General features: G+C 31.8%; 1 protein-coding gene across 2 annotated transcripts; it reads right to left on the reverse strand.

Annotated features, from left to right (window-relative positions):
- Window positions 1-3,409: 3,409 nt before the first annotated feature.
- LOC126680402 (cyclin-J18) lies at window positions 3,410-13,754 on the reverse strand. Of its 2 annotated transcripts, none has more exons than XM_050375533.2 (10): window positions 13,594-13,754; window positions 13,432-13,508; window positions 12,874-12,973; window positions 12,668-12,766; window positions 12,554-12,571; window positions 12,414-12,484; window positions 12,203-12,329; window positions 12,051-12,111; window positions 8,921-9,043; window positions 3,410-3,816 (listed from the first exon to the last, which is right to left on the reverse strand). In XM_050375533.2, the coding sequence occupies exons 1-9, from the start codon at window positions 13,663-13,665 to the stop codon at window positions 8,922-8,924; spliced, it is 747 nt and encodes a 248-aa protein (XP_050231490.1). In that variant the 5' UTR covers window positions 13,666-13,754; the 3' UTR covers window positions 3,410-3,816; window position 8,921. The 2 variants fall into 2 exon arrangements, with proteins under 2 accessions (XP_050231490.1, XP_055961658.1); XM_056105683.1 differs by lacking the exon at window positions 3,410-3,816 and adding an exon at window positions 7,351-7,704.
- Between the last annotated feature and the right edge of the window lie 3,675 nt (window positions 13,755-17,429).

Genomic DNA, 17,429 nt, shown 5'->3' on the forward strand with positions numbered 1-17,429 from the left:
ATAAAATGTTGCTTAATTGTTCAATCTCATGTCTATTTTATTTAGGACATTCTCAGATGGAGAACGATTGGTATAGCTGAACTCATCAATGGTTAATATCAGTTAGTGATACCTAATAAGTTTGTTTTACATTCTAATGATGTTTCTGTTAATTCTATTTTAAATTCTAAAAATGCTACTGCTATCAATAGTTGTAAAATTTCACCTCAAAACCGCTGGCACTGCAGACTTGGTCACCCTTTATTCTCAAGGATGTGTGTCCTTCATAATTTAGACAATCAGATTACTCTGAATAACCCTTTTGATTGTGATGTTTGTCATTTGGCTAAACAAAGAAAGCCATAATTTCCTATTAGTACAACTGTTAGCAAGTGTTGTTTTGAATTAGTTCATATTGATATCTAGGCACCATTTTCTGTCCCTTCAGTGTATGGTCATTACTACTTTCTTACCATTGTTGATGACAAAAGTAGATACTTATGGATTTATCCAATGAAACAAAAATCAGAAGTTAGAACAATTATTGAAAATTTTGCAACCTTAGTTAAAACTCAATTTTCTATGAAAATAAAGAAGACAAGGTAAAGAATTTAATATGACTGCTTTCTTTGCTTCTAAAGGAATTTTACACCAAACTTCATGCAATTATACACCTCAACAAAATGGTGTAGTTGAGAGAAAATACCACCACCTATTCAATGTGGCTCATTTGCTTAGACTTCAGGCCTCTTTTTCTTTCAAATTCTGGATAGACTGTATATTACATGCAAATCTCATAAATCGCATTCCCACTCCAATTCTTGATGATAAAAGTCCATAGTTTGTCCTTTACAACACTCAACCCATTTTTGATGATTTCAAAATCCTAGGTTGTCAATGGTTTATGTCTATAGTAGGTCCTCATAGAAACAAATTAGACTCTAGAGCCACCAATTGTGTTTTCATAGGTTACCCTTCAAATATGAAAGATAGAGTTTATGACATATCAAGCATCAATATTTCTGTGTCTCGTAATGTCATATTTACATAGCATATTTTTCCTTTTGCTTCCACTGATAATTCTGATATTACATATTCCACTGTTTTTCCTAATGTAAATAATTCTTATTATTATGAATACGAAACTAAATTTAATGCAGGGACACAAACTGATATAACACATTCTAGTTCATCTACACTGCATCCTTCTCCAAATGATGAAGTCTTACCAACAAATTCACCCATAACCATTACACAGCCTTTACCTATTTCTTCTAATCCTCAAAGACATTCTAAAAGAATAATTCAGCAACCTGCTCATCTCAAGGATTATATCCTTTCTAAACCAGCTACTAGAAACTCATCTCTACAGACCATCTCTTAAGTTCTCTCTTATGAAAACTTAACACCAAATCATAAATACTATTCCCTAGCACTATCAATTACCTCTGAACCCAACTCATACAATGAAGCCATCAAGCACTTATGCTGGCATGAAGCCATGAAAGTAGAAATTACAGGTCTTCAAAATAATAATACATGGCAGTTAACAACTCTACCTCCTTCTAAAAGAGCTATAGGCTACAAGTGGATTTTCAAGATCAAGCATAAATCAAATGGTTCTATTGAACGGTATAAGGCTCGCCTAGTTGCAAAAGGCTATACCCGGAAATTTGTGATTGACTACATAGACACATTTTCACCAGTTGTGAAAATGAAAACCATTAGAGCTATCCTAGCACTTGCAGCATCTAAAGACTGGTTTCTTCGTCAGTTAGATATCAATAACACATTCCTTCATGGGGATTTAACAGAAGAGGTTTATATGTCTTTGCCTCCTGGATTTGAAAATAACGATCATCAAATGGTCTGCAAACTAAACAAAAGTCTCTATGGTTTAAAACAAGCTAGTCGTCTGTGGCATTCTAAGCTGACTTCTATTTCAATAAGCTAAGGATTTCATAATGCCAACTCTGACTCTTCCATGTTTATACTTGAAGACAATGCAACCATCACCATACTCTTAGTCTATGTTGATGATGTCATCTTAAATGGCAACAACATGACTACCATTACATCTATCAAGAAATTTCTGGATGATGAATTCTAAATAAAAGATTTGGGACCCCTTAAGTTATTCCTTGGCATGGAGATAGCTCGTTCTACCTCAAGAATCAATCTTTGTCAAAGAAAATATGCACTGGATCTATTAAAAGAAACAGATTTCTTGGGAGCAAAGCCAGTTACCACTCCAATGATTCCCTCTTGCAAACTAGTTAAGAATTCAAGAACACTTTTAACAGATAGTCATGATTACAGAAAACTTGTGGGAAAGCTATTATATCTCACCACAACAAGACCAGATCTTTCCTATGCTGTACAACAACTATCACAATATTAAGACTGCCCTACTACATTCCATCTCTCAACTGTGCACAGAGTACTTAGGTACCTCAAAGGTACACCTTGCCAAGGTTTACATTTTTCAGCTACCAATGGTTTGAAACTCAGAAGCTTCTCAGACTCTGATTGGGCGTCCTGCTCTGATACAAGGAAATCTATCACAGGTTTCTGTGTATTTCTTGGTTCAACACTCATATCATGGAAATCAAAGAAGCAATAGTCTCTCGATCATCTTCAGAAGCTGAATATCGAGCCCTAGCTTCAGTAACCTGTGAGATCCAGTGGTTGTATTACCTCTTACAAGGCCTGCATGTTCATTCTCCCACAGCACAGGTCTATTGTGATAATCTATCTGATATCAAAATTGCAGAAAATCCAGTCTTCCATGAACGTACGAAGCATAAAGAGATAGATTGCCATTTGATCAGACATAAAATCCATGAGTAGCTGATACACTTGTTCCCAGTTTCATCAACAAATCAGTTAGCAGATTGCTTCACCAAACCACTTCCAGCTCCTGCTTTTCATTCATCAATTGTCAAGTTGGGAATATAAAATTTGTATACTCCAACTTGAGAGGGGCTAACAGAATATTACTTAGTTTATTTTTCAGCTCCTAAGTTATGTAATTCATCTTCTGCATGTATTTAGTTCATAGGCTGTTACTTGCTAATTAAGCAAGTCTAGTAGCTAGCTGTCAGTAGCTGTCATTTGTTGACTAAACAAAGATTGTTAGGAGTTAGTTATTCTGTTTGTAAATAGCAGTTACTCTTTCTTGTATATAAACGATTCATCAAATCAATAAAAGGTGTGAGCTTATTTTTCAAAACACACATTGTGTTAACCTTTTCAATAGGAAATTTACATCATTTTAATTTTTAAATAAAAATTTACAATCACAACTGATAGTCCATCATGTACATTCAATAAGTTAGTTGTCATATCAGCAAAATGCATCATAATAATGCTGCAAATAATAAAATACTAGTATATATTAGATTTTTTTTCCAAAGGGTTTTTAGCCCCATAGTTAGAATCCATTAATCAAGATTAAATTACATAAAGAAAGTCATATCACAAAATTAAAATATGATCTTTCAATTTGTAGATCTAAAAAACTAACAAAACTATCATACAAGCTAAGTAAATCGAAGGAGCGGCAAATCTAGCTATAGATTCCGTATAAATTTTTGACGAAACGAGAAGCAAGAGTTCCGTTGGAGCGGGACTTGGATATGCCCTTTACTCCGATAGACCGGCCATACACGACCCGCTTGTTCCTTTGAATGTTTGTATTTCCGATCATCTTGTAAATGAAATTTTAAGAAGATAGATCAATAGCTTTTCAAATCGTAGATCTACAAGAGATTACTTCGAAAGCCCGAACAATCGCTAAACATTCTTGAACGATCTAAGAAATCAAGCCACAAAATCCTACAAAATACAAAGAAATTCTTACAAAAAAAGATAAAATCCTTACCGGAGCGATAGCCTTCAAATCGAAGAGGTCTTATTAAAAACAAGAATAAACTATGTAATATAAATTATTCATGGGCGGAGAGGAGGTGATTTCCGATTAATCGGAAATCACCTTCTCCCATCCTTCAAAATATGAAAATGGAGAAGAAGTTTTTAGAGAGAAAGGAGAGCAATTTTTTTAGAGAGAGAGTTTTGCATTTTTTATATATATTAGATCACCACACTTAAATAAAAACACAACCCCGTGAGCAGTAATTGGATTACATAAATTATCATTCGTAGAAGGTAGTATCAAAAGGGCAAATTTGCTTCCCAAATCAAGTATAAATCCCGAGAAATTATTAGGTAGATTCAGTCCACCACGTCATCCGTAGACTAATCGTATCACATAATGACACGTCATTAAAATGATGGCAATTTTGTAATATTACTATTCAAATGTGTAAATAAGTAATAGACTAATTTACAAGATTGCCATCATTTTAATGACGTGTCATTATATTATAGGCTAGTCTACGGATGACGTGGTGAACTGAGTCTACCTAAGAATCTCTCTATAAATCCCGCATTGCTGCCAAAAATTTATTAAATAGACACAATTTTGTTCTTTAAATAGAATTGGCATGACTTAATTTCTTGGTACTGATGTGTACATGTATCTTTAGTAAACATAGTCAGCTATATGGTAGCTCAATCCGCAAAGAAATATAGTGTGAGTTGAGGACATATGATTAGGTCACTGATTCGAATTTCTATCTCCATAATAGAGACGACATTTTAGATTTAATTGTTATAATCCATATTGAAGAGAGAGATCCTAATGGTAGGATTGTTGGACTAGTCTTCCCCCAGTTTAGTTCATATGATCCTAAAATGTTATAAGGATACAGTAACTTAGATTATTAAAATACCAATCCAATGAATTTCTTTATATATATTTGGACTAATCTATTTTAAAATCAATCTGATTTTTAAACTTTTATTTAGTTTTATCGGGTTCTAAACTTTACATTCTTAGTTTATTTGGTCTTTAAACTTTCATTTGATTTTATCTGATTCCTAAATTTTATATTTTTTAGTTTATTTGATCCATAAACTTTATATTTTTATTTTATTTAGTCCTTAAACTTTCATTTGATCTTATCTGGTTTCTGAACTTTGATTTTTTTCGCTTTCTCTGGTCCTCAAACAGATAAAAGTTTAGGAACCAAATAAATTAAAAGATAGAAAGTTCAGAAACCTAATAAAATCAAATGCAAATTCAGGGACAAGATAAACTAAAAACTGAAAGTTTAAGGATTTTAAAATGGATTAATCTATATATTTTGGATAGTTATAACTTTATTACATATATATTAGCTATATTATGTTGGATATGTTTTATGTTTTTAATTTTTTAAGTGTAGAACCATTTAAAATACTGGAGAGATATTGAGACCCACAAATGATTTGTTAGGGTTCATTAGTTAGCCTTCAGCAGCCATTTTAGACTGACTACCCCAATCAAAGAGAAACAGAAACATAGAAATGTTAATTAATTTTTTCTTTTTGACATTAAATATTACTTAATACTTACCAAGAACATATATATTGCTGCAAATACATGTATTTTTGAATGAACCCAACTTTTTCTTATGCAATAAGTAGGTGTGGGGTTCACAATTAACAAAAGTATTAAGCTTATTAACCGACACATAAATAATATTTGGCCTTAAACAAAAAGAAGTCATTAGCAAGTTTTGTTTTAATCTTTAACTAATCTTCCTTAAATATGATAGTTAGTGAATTTAAAAGAAAATCAAACATCACCATCATAACTAACTTGATCTTAATCTTATGCTTTGCGCTTTGCTATGTGTGGCCTCAATTTAAACACAATCAAATTAAGTGATTATTTGATAATTGACTTGTTTAGGATGATGGTTTACCTAAATCTATAATCAACTTAATTACCACATTAGACAAGTTTGATTATACTCCTAGACTAATAGTTTACATAAAATGTACCATCACTTCAGATGGGTGTGAACTAGAATTGAAGCATGATTATTATTATTTAAATAAAATTTAAAAATAATTCAAAGAAACAGAAATTTACTAGCAATTTGTTTTTCATTAAATTAAGAATGTTCGGAGAATTCAATATGTGAAACTTAAAATCCATACCATATGTTTATTTGAACTAACCAAAATCCATATTTAACTCAAATATGCCTGGTTAGTGATAGACAAGCACCTATACCATATTTATTTTAAGGACAATTGTACCAACAAGAAAAGGGAAAAAAGAATTAGGTTTTTATTAGACATTGCATTGCATTCCTCCTTTTTAGATTCTTTAACACATTTTAGGTAGTTTTTGGAAGCTTGGTGCTTTATTTCCTGACAACCAAACAAATGTAAATTATAAATGTATATGAATTTGGTGAAGGGATCAAGTCCCTCGTGTGGTGGACCTTATAAGAAAGAAAAAAATACACATATCGGTAGAGATTTGTGACCTGCAAAATTTATACTTGTATTTAAAGTTAGATAATAAAATCCTAGTATTTAATTAAATGGGACTTTTGTTTTAAATGAATTCTATAAAAAAAATTTAAATAAATATAGTTGCGCTTAATTCGTTTTAATTTTTTTTTCTTTTTAAATTTTTATAAAAAGTTTATAGAATGGGTTATATTTATATCATACGAATTACTAAATAAATTATGTACAAATAAAATAAAGAAAAACAATTACACCAGTTGTAGCTGAATAGGTGCATGTAGTCATTTTCAATCACCGTGTGCTAAAAAATAAAAATAAGTCACATTTTATTTTAATTTGTACCTCATATTAGTAAAAAATATGTTTGTGTGCACAATGATACACTTACAAGTTACTATTATATAATTAGAATATCAACCCATATATGCAAATTTTAGAATAATTTTTGGTCTTATTATTAGTCCGCTGATCAAAAACCTCAAAAAAGAAGAAATTAAAACACTAATTTAAATTAAATAAACATTTAGACATTCAAATTACATATTTTAAATGAGTATTAAACTCTATAGGTCACTGAACTTTTACTAAGTTTTAAAATGTATATTTACTTTCTTTTTGAATATCAAAATTAACATTTTATTTCACTAGGAGGTTAATTGCCGAGATTTAAATTCAAAAAAGTCATTGAACTATAAATTTCATATAAAATAGAAGACTAAATTTTATTTCAAAAAAGATACTAATTTTAGTAACCAATAAAAAACAAAAATGATAATTTGGTATCGATTTTCGACAAATGACTTTCGGTAAAATTAAATAATAACTTTGGTATCTAAAAAGAAACAAAAAATAATATACTAATAACCGTTTTAAAATTTAGTGAAAGTTCACTGATCTATAAAGTTTAATATCTTAATAATTTCAAACACCATTTTGTGTAATTTATCATAAAATAGATTATATGAGTAAAATTAAAGAAAAGGTAAAGAAGCTAACTAAGGGTAAAGACACCACATTAACTCTAATAATCCAAAACATAGCACCAATTTTAACACAGAATATTTCTTTTAGATTCTCTTCTATTTTTATTTCTATTCATTTCAAAACAACAATACACTAAAGATAACATAATATTTGCTACGGTGCATCACCCTATAAATGGAGTATAAAATGGTTCGTTGTTGGAGTTGTGGGGACGGAGAAAATGGGATATTTACCGTCGGAGTTAGCCTAAGCAAATCATGAACCCCACAAGCAGCTGGTTGGTTCCAAATGGCCAGCGCTATCTGAATCACAATCCTCTACTTATCCTCTTAATCCATAATTATCCAAATAATTAATAATGCTGACATACACCTAGGGACATTTAAATAAGATCATGTTAAATTATAAAGGAATGGCTTTACATAAATTGACTCTATTAGCTTCTTGTTTGTAACGTTGCTGGTGCTAAACTATGTATCTCGCCCTCTATAAACATATCATCAAAAGATACATAATCATCATATGTCAAATCCACTAGGTTTCTATAATCTAATTGACATTAGCAAACATCTAAAAAAAATGAGAGAAATACGAAAAGGGCTTTATCATTTTTAATTTTTTTTAACTTTTTTTTATTTATGATCAAACTTTTTAAAATACGTCAATTTTGACCTAATCTCGATAAATACATTTCAATTATAGCAACTACGCATGTTTATATAAAAAAATCAAACCTTTTCTATTTTTTTACTTTACCATATCTATTTTTTTTGCCAATTGAATAATACTAATAAACATTAAGATGTAATTGACGAAACTAAAAAGTTTGGGGCGGGAATCTTTTGACTACAATTGAAATATATTTATCGAAATTAGATCTGACCGAGGTTTTTTAAAAATTGAACCATAAATAAAAAAATCAGAAAAAATTAAGTATTTTTAAATGATTAGAAAAAAGAAAAAAGACCATAAAACATGATTTGAGAGAACAAAGTAATGGGAAAGCAAAGGTAGTGAGTAGTGCCACATGAAGTTGAAATCCAAAGGCAAGTTATGTCTCTGTATTTCAGCTTTTTCCAATGGAACCCACTGCCAATGAAAAGCTCAAAAATAGAAGTGTATGTATACATTTCAATTTCCTACAAAAAATAGTAGTTGGCCGTGTGGTAGACCCCTAAAGGCCACAGATATCTGATCACTGATGTGTTTGGAAAGTAAATTCTCGTTTCAATATTTTTTTTTCCTTTCATATTTATAGTTTTTATGTTCCTCTTTTACACTATAAGTAGAGCACAAGGATGGTTGCAATTCACAAATTTATATCAAAGAATCAAAGACTCAAAATTTTCTAAAATCATGTTAAATATGTCCAAATCAAGATGAAAGTAAAAACAAATTGAATTCATGTGATCTGAAATTATAAAGTTTTGGGTCTATTTGACTTTAATAGATGAAACTGTATCTAACCAATCCTACGACATACGTTTATGGACTGAACTCACCCTTTTCTCCATCAAATTAACTCTTGCAAAGGGCTAAAACAGACATGAAAATTAATTCAAGTATTGATATAGTAAGAGAAATGCACCTTAAAAGAATGTCTTTTCCTCCATTACTTTGCATCTCTTATCAATAGGCTCAAACACATGCTTAAGAATGTCTCTGACAATTTCAACAATATCCTCTTCTTTGAATGAGGTTGCAAACTTAACTGCATCCAACAATAAAATTCTCCACATTAAAAATTCGTATCTCTGCCGGAGAATCCCGCAACTATATTATTACACAAAATCAATCAGAAATTTAAAAGACTTCACATGCTTCCATACTGGTAATAATTCATGACAAATAACAGATAACAGGAGATTATACACGTGGGGATAACATATTAAATCACTTCATGGGATGGATGAGGCAATAAACTCTTCAGGACATTCATGGCGGTGGAGCCCTCTTAATTTAGTTTAACACATTTATTCAATCTAGTAACTACTTAATTGGCCAAACATGAACATGATCTAAACCACAGGTAAAATAGAATCTTGATCCTATTCTATGAGGTATGAATAATAGCTAAATTGAATAGGAATAGTACAAAATACAAGATCTAAATTAGTATAGGTTTAAGCATTAACCCATGAATGACCTAATCACACATTTTTGTTCAATTATTTAAGGGGTTAAATGCAAACTGAATCATCAACTTTAGGGTGTTTTACAATTACAACACAAATTTAGAAATTGGGAAAGTCACAAATAAACTATTCACTTTTACAATTTAGAACACCAAGCTACTTTTCAATGAAAAGATGCCGATGTAGACACCAAAATATACAATATCCACATCAATATTTTTATATCGAGAAATGATTAGATGTTCTTAATTGCTGAAAATTAATATACACTGTCGAATTTTAAAGTTCGTGTTGTAACATTACAAAGCTAAAATTCATAATTCTTTTTAGCAGTTAACCCTTATATTAAAGCATTGTCCATGTGCATAAAGATAGGTATAAAACTATAAATATTAACCTAGAAGAGAAGCAAAAGGTTCAAAATAAGACAAATTCGTGAATCAATTTAAACAGGGTCAACTAATTATTAGGTAGTAGAAGCTATGAAAGGTTCATAATTTGAATAATGAGTATGCTACGAGTACCAGAAAGCTACGGACAAATAATGAACAATTATTTAAAGTAGAAATACAGGAAGGACCCAGCAACAACAGGGTAGATTTGGTAGCAGTGAAAGAAATAACATTAGTCTTCCTTGAAAGTAAGATAAACTAAAAATGGGTTGCCACTGGGTCCAAGTAGAGACCCCTACTATTATGGTCATCCTACTAGCATCAACAGTATAATATAATGTTTCTAGTGGATGGAAATTAGTTCATACAAGTTCAGGAGTCATAGCCAGCCTGTTGAAGGAATCCCTTCCAACCATTATCACCCACCTTAATCATAAGAGTCCACACATTCAAATTCATGATAAGTCAATAGATTCGTTTCTCCATTAGAAGAAAAAGGAAATTTCGTTCCTATATGTTGAAGTTCTACATTTTGATTTTTAAAACTTTTAAGAGTATGGCTATTTTATGCGAGACCTCTCTTTTATAAATGCTGAAACGGGAGATTCAGAAACAAATATAACGAAATGATATTTGAAAAGTATTAAATTTTAAAATAAGTTTCAACTGTGTACATCATACAAGTAAATTAATGGATACCAGTGAAGGGACATATAACATAAACAGCCAAAAAGCTTACCTACCAATTAAATCAAAGACAAATCCAATAAGGAAAGAGATGACTTGTTCAAAGTAACTGGGACCATCATTGGGAAGTAAGAACTAGCGACTTCTTTTAGCGAGTGTGTTATAAGCAACATATAAATCATCATATAAAAGTCAGTGGAGACAAGAATTGTATTTCATATTTATTCAAGCATAATTAAGACTGATATAGTTATAAGATTTTAAAAGTCACTAAACCAATCAGAGTAATTCTGTATGCATAAACTCACATATAAATGAATTGATCAGCCACGGAACTATATAAAAAAAACACTGAACCAATGCTCACGAATCTATGTACATTTCTTTTTCTACTTCCTTAAATGACAGAAATATCAACCTTATTAGATTCCGCTCTTAAATACATTGCGACAAACGAAACAAAGAAATCCAAAATGTTGTTATCTAAAATCTCAGTTTTAAGTTCATTCAAAATCTGAAAGTGACTAAGGATGCAATAGTAGGGTACTAAGATATAAACCATGATAAAAGTTCTCCCTAGTCTCATGCAAATGTATGCACTTCTTCAGAAAACAACATATAAATACAAAATATGCACATCTATAGTTTCTAATTTTCTCATGAAATACATTTAAAATGATTACTAAGGCAGAGAAATTTGGATTTATTCATATCCACTTATTAGGACTCAGAATATCAAAGTAAACACAAATGCGGCCCGTATATTGAGGTATTATGGATACAGCTTGTGGTCTTCAGGGAGTAATCAAAACTAGACCTAAATAAAGAAAAGAGAAGGCTTAGGCAGGCATGACATGGGCTGTTTTGCAACTTATATACGGTGACAGATAGCTTCTACATTTTTTGAACATAGCTTCTACACTGGTGATATCTGATATGCTGTCATCAGGGATTCTAAGAAGATCATGCACAAATAGTACCATGGACCACAGTCCTAGATATGTTACTATCAGTGGAGGACCACCAAATCGATGACTGATATTCCTGTGGGCGGTGGTCAATTGTCATTCTTTGTAGGCTGTGAGTTCACATGTAAATGAAGCACGACTGTACTAATTAATGAGGGGGTATCAAAGTACCAAGCCACTTTCTGGGTCAAAGAATTAGAACTTGGTCTGCACTTGTCACCAAGAAATTTGAAAAAATAGAAGACGCAATGGCATTCAAGAAGTAGTTCACTGACAAGAGAAAAATGGGCCTGACTAATAATTTGAGGGCTCAATGCACAGAATAAAATTAAAACTAACTTTAAGCCCAAATGTTGAAACTCGCATATTCTTCTAGTACTTCATTTGGCAATTTAATTTTCTGAAAACCATTTAGGGAGGTTCTAAACTGCTAAGTGCTTACTAATGTCGAATGGAAGAAAGAACCTTACCCCAAGCAAAGAGGTTCTATTAAACCAATTTATAGCACCAATGATACACTTTGAAATGAACCTTACCCCAAGCAAGAACAGGGAATTTCCATCTCCGATTAGGAACTGTGATAACATATGAAGCAACCTAGCAAAGATTCAGCTCCACATTACACTTTTGCTAAAAGGAACAAGTAAGAAACAGAAGTAAATGACTAAAATAAGATAGGAAAACATGCCAAGATGGATGCAGCAAGCGAGTAAGGAGAACTGTAAAGAATTGACGTCTCCTCCTTTTCGTACAGAAGATCCATTATATCCATGCATGCCTCAAATTTCACTAGTTCTCCAACTTTTGCCACTTCCCTAGATAGAAAATTACATAACAATTATGCACTATTCAGTACATATTTCTTGATCTTTGATGGTTTAATGAAAAAAGATAATTACCTGAACTGATCAAGAAGATCTTCAAGAAATTTAAAAACAATATTTCCAGCACCAATCTCATAATTCAGCACCTTAAAATAAACTCCAATACTTTAACCAACTCACTTGAATCAGAACTGGTGTAACAATTCTAGATATACCTGCAAAAAGACCACCTCCTGAAGAATGCCCCTGTCAATTTCTTAAAGTAAAATAACACTATAAAGACTAACCAAATTTAGGAAATAAATTCTAATCAAAAATATACAATTTACCGCTTCCAAGAAATCTCGAGTTGTAAAATGCTGTTCTTTAATGGTTTTATGGCTTAAAATCTTCAAAGTTTTGACAGACAATGGACGAGAATCATGCATCTGAAAAAACAGAATTCACATATACAGTAACTGATGATGTGCAAGAAATTCATGGACAATAAAAGGCAATTCATAGTGATAGTACTTAAGCATAGTAAATTACTTACTTTGCTAGAAATCCATAGAGAAATAAGTGCAAATAACTGCAGATTGCTCTCTGTTATGGATTGCAAAAGCAAATTTCTCTGATTTTTTTGTCCAACAAACCTTTCACCAGCAGAACACACTGAATTAGCATAGCATATCATACTATGAACAATCATTATATATGCATAGGTTTATAATTTAATGATTATTTGAAATAATAAATCACCTATGCACGATAGATTGCACGGACACTTCATTAATAAATTGTCTTGTTTCATAAACGTTTCAGACACGAAACTTCATTTTCTACATAGAAACCTTAAAATAACACAGTTTCACCGTGTCCGTGCTACCTCATATATAATCTGTATTCTAAATCTTGCAAAAAGCGTGTCAATATTTTTCGTAGCAGTGTGCTTTCCAATGAAGGAAATTAACTAACCTAATTACGACAAACAAAAAATTTAAAATCCTAATTAAAACTAATCGAACGATAATTAAGCACAGTAACTGCAATTCAATAACAAATCACCAAAAACAATAATTAAGAACGAAATAAAATACTGATTAGCAATTACCTGGAGAAAGAACGGAAGAATCGATCAGCGAAGAGAGACAACGCAGTGTACTTGACGAGTGGAGTAACTTCAAGTTCCTACGCAAATTTTATTAAAATTTACAGAGAAATAAAAACAAAAACAATAAATTAAATTGCTAAAAAGATGATTATTTGAACCTACATGAGCGGATTCGATTAAAAACTCCAGTGATTGGAGGCGGAGATGCGGAGGGAGATCACAATTCGTCGACATGGAGAACTTTATTCCGGCGAATGAGTTTTGGCGGGAGTTCGTAAATTTTGAGATGATGTCTAAAACGACCAGTGATTAAAAAAATAAAAATAAAAGATTCAAACACGGTGCAGAGGAAAATTTTAATTGGGCCTGATTGATCATTTTCTGGATCTAATTGAGCCCAGGTATAAATCTGTTTCCATTCTTCCAAGAATTTACATGATTTACCGCAAAAATCATTAATATTCACAAATATAACTAAAAAATAGAAATTACAAAATTATTTTATCCATTTTGAAAAAATTCTGTTTGAAATTTTAAATATATAAAGATATTATTTTAAATTTTATTACTATACATATACCTTAGTGGTGTCAAAAAGGTGCGCCTAATTGATTGAATATTTCAGTATTTTTTAGAGAAAAATAAAATAAAAATATTACTATTTAAATAATTTTTAAGTCAAATGTTCAAAACTCAAATTTTTTACATATATGAAAAAATAAAAAAAAATTATATTATCTAACTGTCACGACCCAATTTCATGGATCGCGACCGGCGCTAGGATATGGGTATGATTGTACCAAAACCCGTAACAAGCCTCACGGAGAACCTTATAAACAAATAAACCTGCAAGAAAACCAATGCTCGGGGGCAACCGAGACTCAGCCTAAGTTTAACAGTTTATATAACAGTTCTAATATAATCATTTGATAACAATTCGAAACTACGAAACATGCCTCATATATAAAAATCCAATGTAACATGCCAAAGTATGATAACATAAAAGTCGTACCATTACGACAAACCAAAGTATAATAATCAACACTATACTAGTTCTACTGCGGTCTAAGAAGTAAAACAGTTGACTAGTTTAATAACATAAAAAGACCTCCGAGGAATCAAAGAAATCGGAGATGACCAACGCTCTCAAAACCATAAGCCTGGAAAATTGGGAAAACAACGGGGTCAGATATACTGAGATGAGTTCATACAACTATTTACATTTATTAAGTGAAAACCTTTAAAACCCAAATCACTTTTATACTAATATAATATAACATTATGGAAATACTGTATTGAAATGATCCCAGCGTAAGTGCGACGTATCACACTGAATCCCATAGTAGACGGGAACAAATCCTCGTCAATTCCCAGCGTAAGCAAGACATTAGTCTGCCGATCCCGGAGTACTTACCGGTGCACACAGTCTCGATACATGCCTATCGAGTAGCTCGTTCCAATCCAGATCCATAATGACTTAAAACAGTTCGCAAACATTTATATATATGAAAATACACAATTTACTTAATAAAGAGGTAAATAGCGATATAAACTCACTGCTTGCGAATCCACGTGAAAATCTGGCAAGCAACTAAACCTGATTCGACTCCGAAGCACGAGCAGTCGACGAGTCTAAGAAACATAAATAATAATTAATATCATCCCCTAACTCTAGAGAGTACTAGACACCACATAAGACTAGCACAGATATCAATCAATCCGAAGTATAGACCATCACAATGTCATTACACATAAATAGCCAAAATGCCAAGGCATAACAAACATGGAGTAATCATATTTACTCACACTATCACCAAAGTCATACAACCAGTTAAGTTAAATTGAGTTCCCATTTTGAAAACATAATCCGTAAATCCATTTCAAATAACTTAGTTAAATTCATAAACCAAGTTTAAAACCAACAAGGTAAGTCAGCCAAGTCTCCACAGTTGCAAGGCATCTTCTCACAAATCGGGCGACTCAAGTCTAACCCGAACCAAAAACTAACCAGAGTAAAACCATAGTAATATTTGGAACATTCTTTGATAAATCATAAAAATTCATTATCTCGTAAAAACCAATTTCAAAGTAGTGAGTCAACTGAGTCATCTCGTCGCTCAGTTTCTTCTCACATGTCGGGCGACCAATGTCTAACTCGACCCAACAACCAAAGTATAAACCAAGTTTTAAAAAAAAATCCGGAAACCTTTATAACAATATCAACTTGGAATCCAAGGAACTCAACAAACTTAACAACCTAAGCCAAAGTAACACCACAAAGCAATTTTGTAATCAATTTACCAAAACACAACAAGAAATTAAAAAATGGCATTTGGCATAAACTATTTCTATTTTCATATTCAAATTCTTTAGTCAAAACATGCTAATGATCACAATTATCAAACCAATTAACGCACAACTTGATATACACAAAGCCAACTAATCCAACTCTATTAATTTGATTTTAGATCACCAAACTCATGGTATTTCAACAATTTACAGCCCTATATTAAGAACAACCAAAACAATTTATAACAATTCATTATCGCTACAACATTGTAACAGTTAACCAATTTGATATGTGACTAAGATTCAACCAAATCATGATACAACATTCACAAATACAAGGATCTAATCCAAATCAAGAATGGATAGCCAATCAATCAAACAAAACAGTGGGTAAAGCCTTATCAAAATCAATAATCGATTTATACGTAACACAGCCACAACACAACACATAGATTCGAATCGAATGACAAAAGAGTGGATTGAATACCTTGTTAACCCAAGGAGCAAGGGAAATCTCAGAGAAATAGTGGATGTATTGCTACAATAATGAAAAATCAAATGACCAATGAATACCCAAACGATTCGATTACATAAACCATGAATTGAATGATGGAATGTAGGTTAGAACATTTACCAAGTGTTATGGACACCAATAATCAGAGGGAAATCGCCTAGGAATAGTTTAGAATGAGGTTAGGGTTTTTAAAAATTGAATGGGGGCTGTTTAGGTCGAGTAAAGTCTATTTAAAGCCTCCAAAACGAACCCAACCGGTTCTATGGCCGGTTCTGCCCAGTAGAACCGGTTATAGAACCGGTTTACTCACTGAAACCCAAAAAAACGAAGTGGACCGGACCTACGGCTTGATCTACCCAGCAGGTCCGGTTCACAGGTCCGGTTGACCCGAAAAAGGGTCGAAACGACAATCCGAACGGTCGACTGAAAGACAATCCTCTTAGGTACAACATATCCAAAGGGCAGCCCGATCCGACGGTTAAATTGGGAGATATGGACGTTTTACTACAACATGGCACATTTAGAAAACATGCAGACATTGTTTCGATAACAACCCGGAAATAAATCAATTCAACATCAAATACTTAAAGGTTCAAGGGGTACACATAAGTCATTCAACATGACACAACCAAGGTACCACATATGCTAATTCGCACATAAATCAATCCGAAAACAAGTCGGAAGCACAACGAGAACATGTCGAAGTGAAAACACAGCCAAAGTCCATCACAAACCAAACTTTAATCGGACAACCAGCCACCAAAAGAAGTTATATAAATACGGGTTATTACACTAACCAACCAATCAAATAGAGACACGTAAAAAACAGAGATAAAGAGTGTGAGTAAAAAGACAACAATTAGAGGACAAGAGGCTAACGCGTTGGTTTTTTTTATTTTTATCTCTACCTTTCTAGAAAAATTAAAAATAATATTAATTGATCAAGCAAATGTAATAATTATTGATAAATAAAATAATTATTATTTTCATTAAAATCAATTTTTATCAAATTATTTAAAACTATGTATGTAATTGATATTTCCATAACTGATTTTATATTTTATAATAAACAAAAATTGTTATATTACGTATATGAGTGTGTGTATCCGATGTGTATATATATAACAGTTTAAATTATAAATTACGTATTAATAAAGTACTAGAGATATATTTGCTACATATATCATATATTAAA

The sequence above is a fragment of the Mercurialis annua genome, linkage group LG5 (assembly GCF_937616625.2).
Source record: "Mercurialis annua linkage group LG5, ddMerAnnu1.2, whole genome shotgun sequence".
Taxonomy (NCBI): domain Eukaryota; kingdom Viridiplantae; phylum Streptophyta; class Magnoliopsida; order Malpighiales; family Euphorbiaceae; genus Mercurialis; species Mercurialis annua.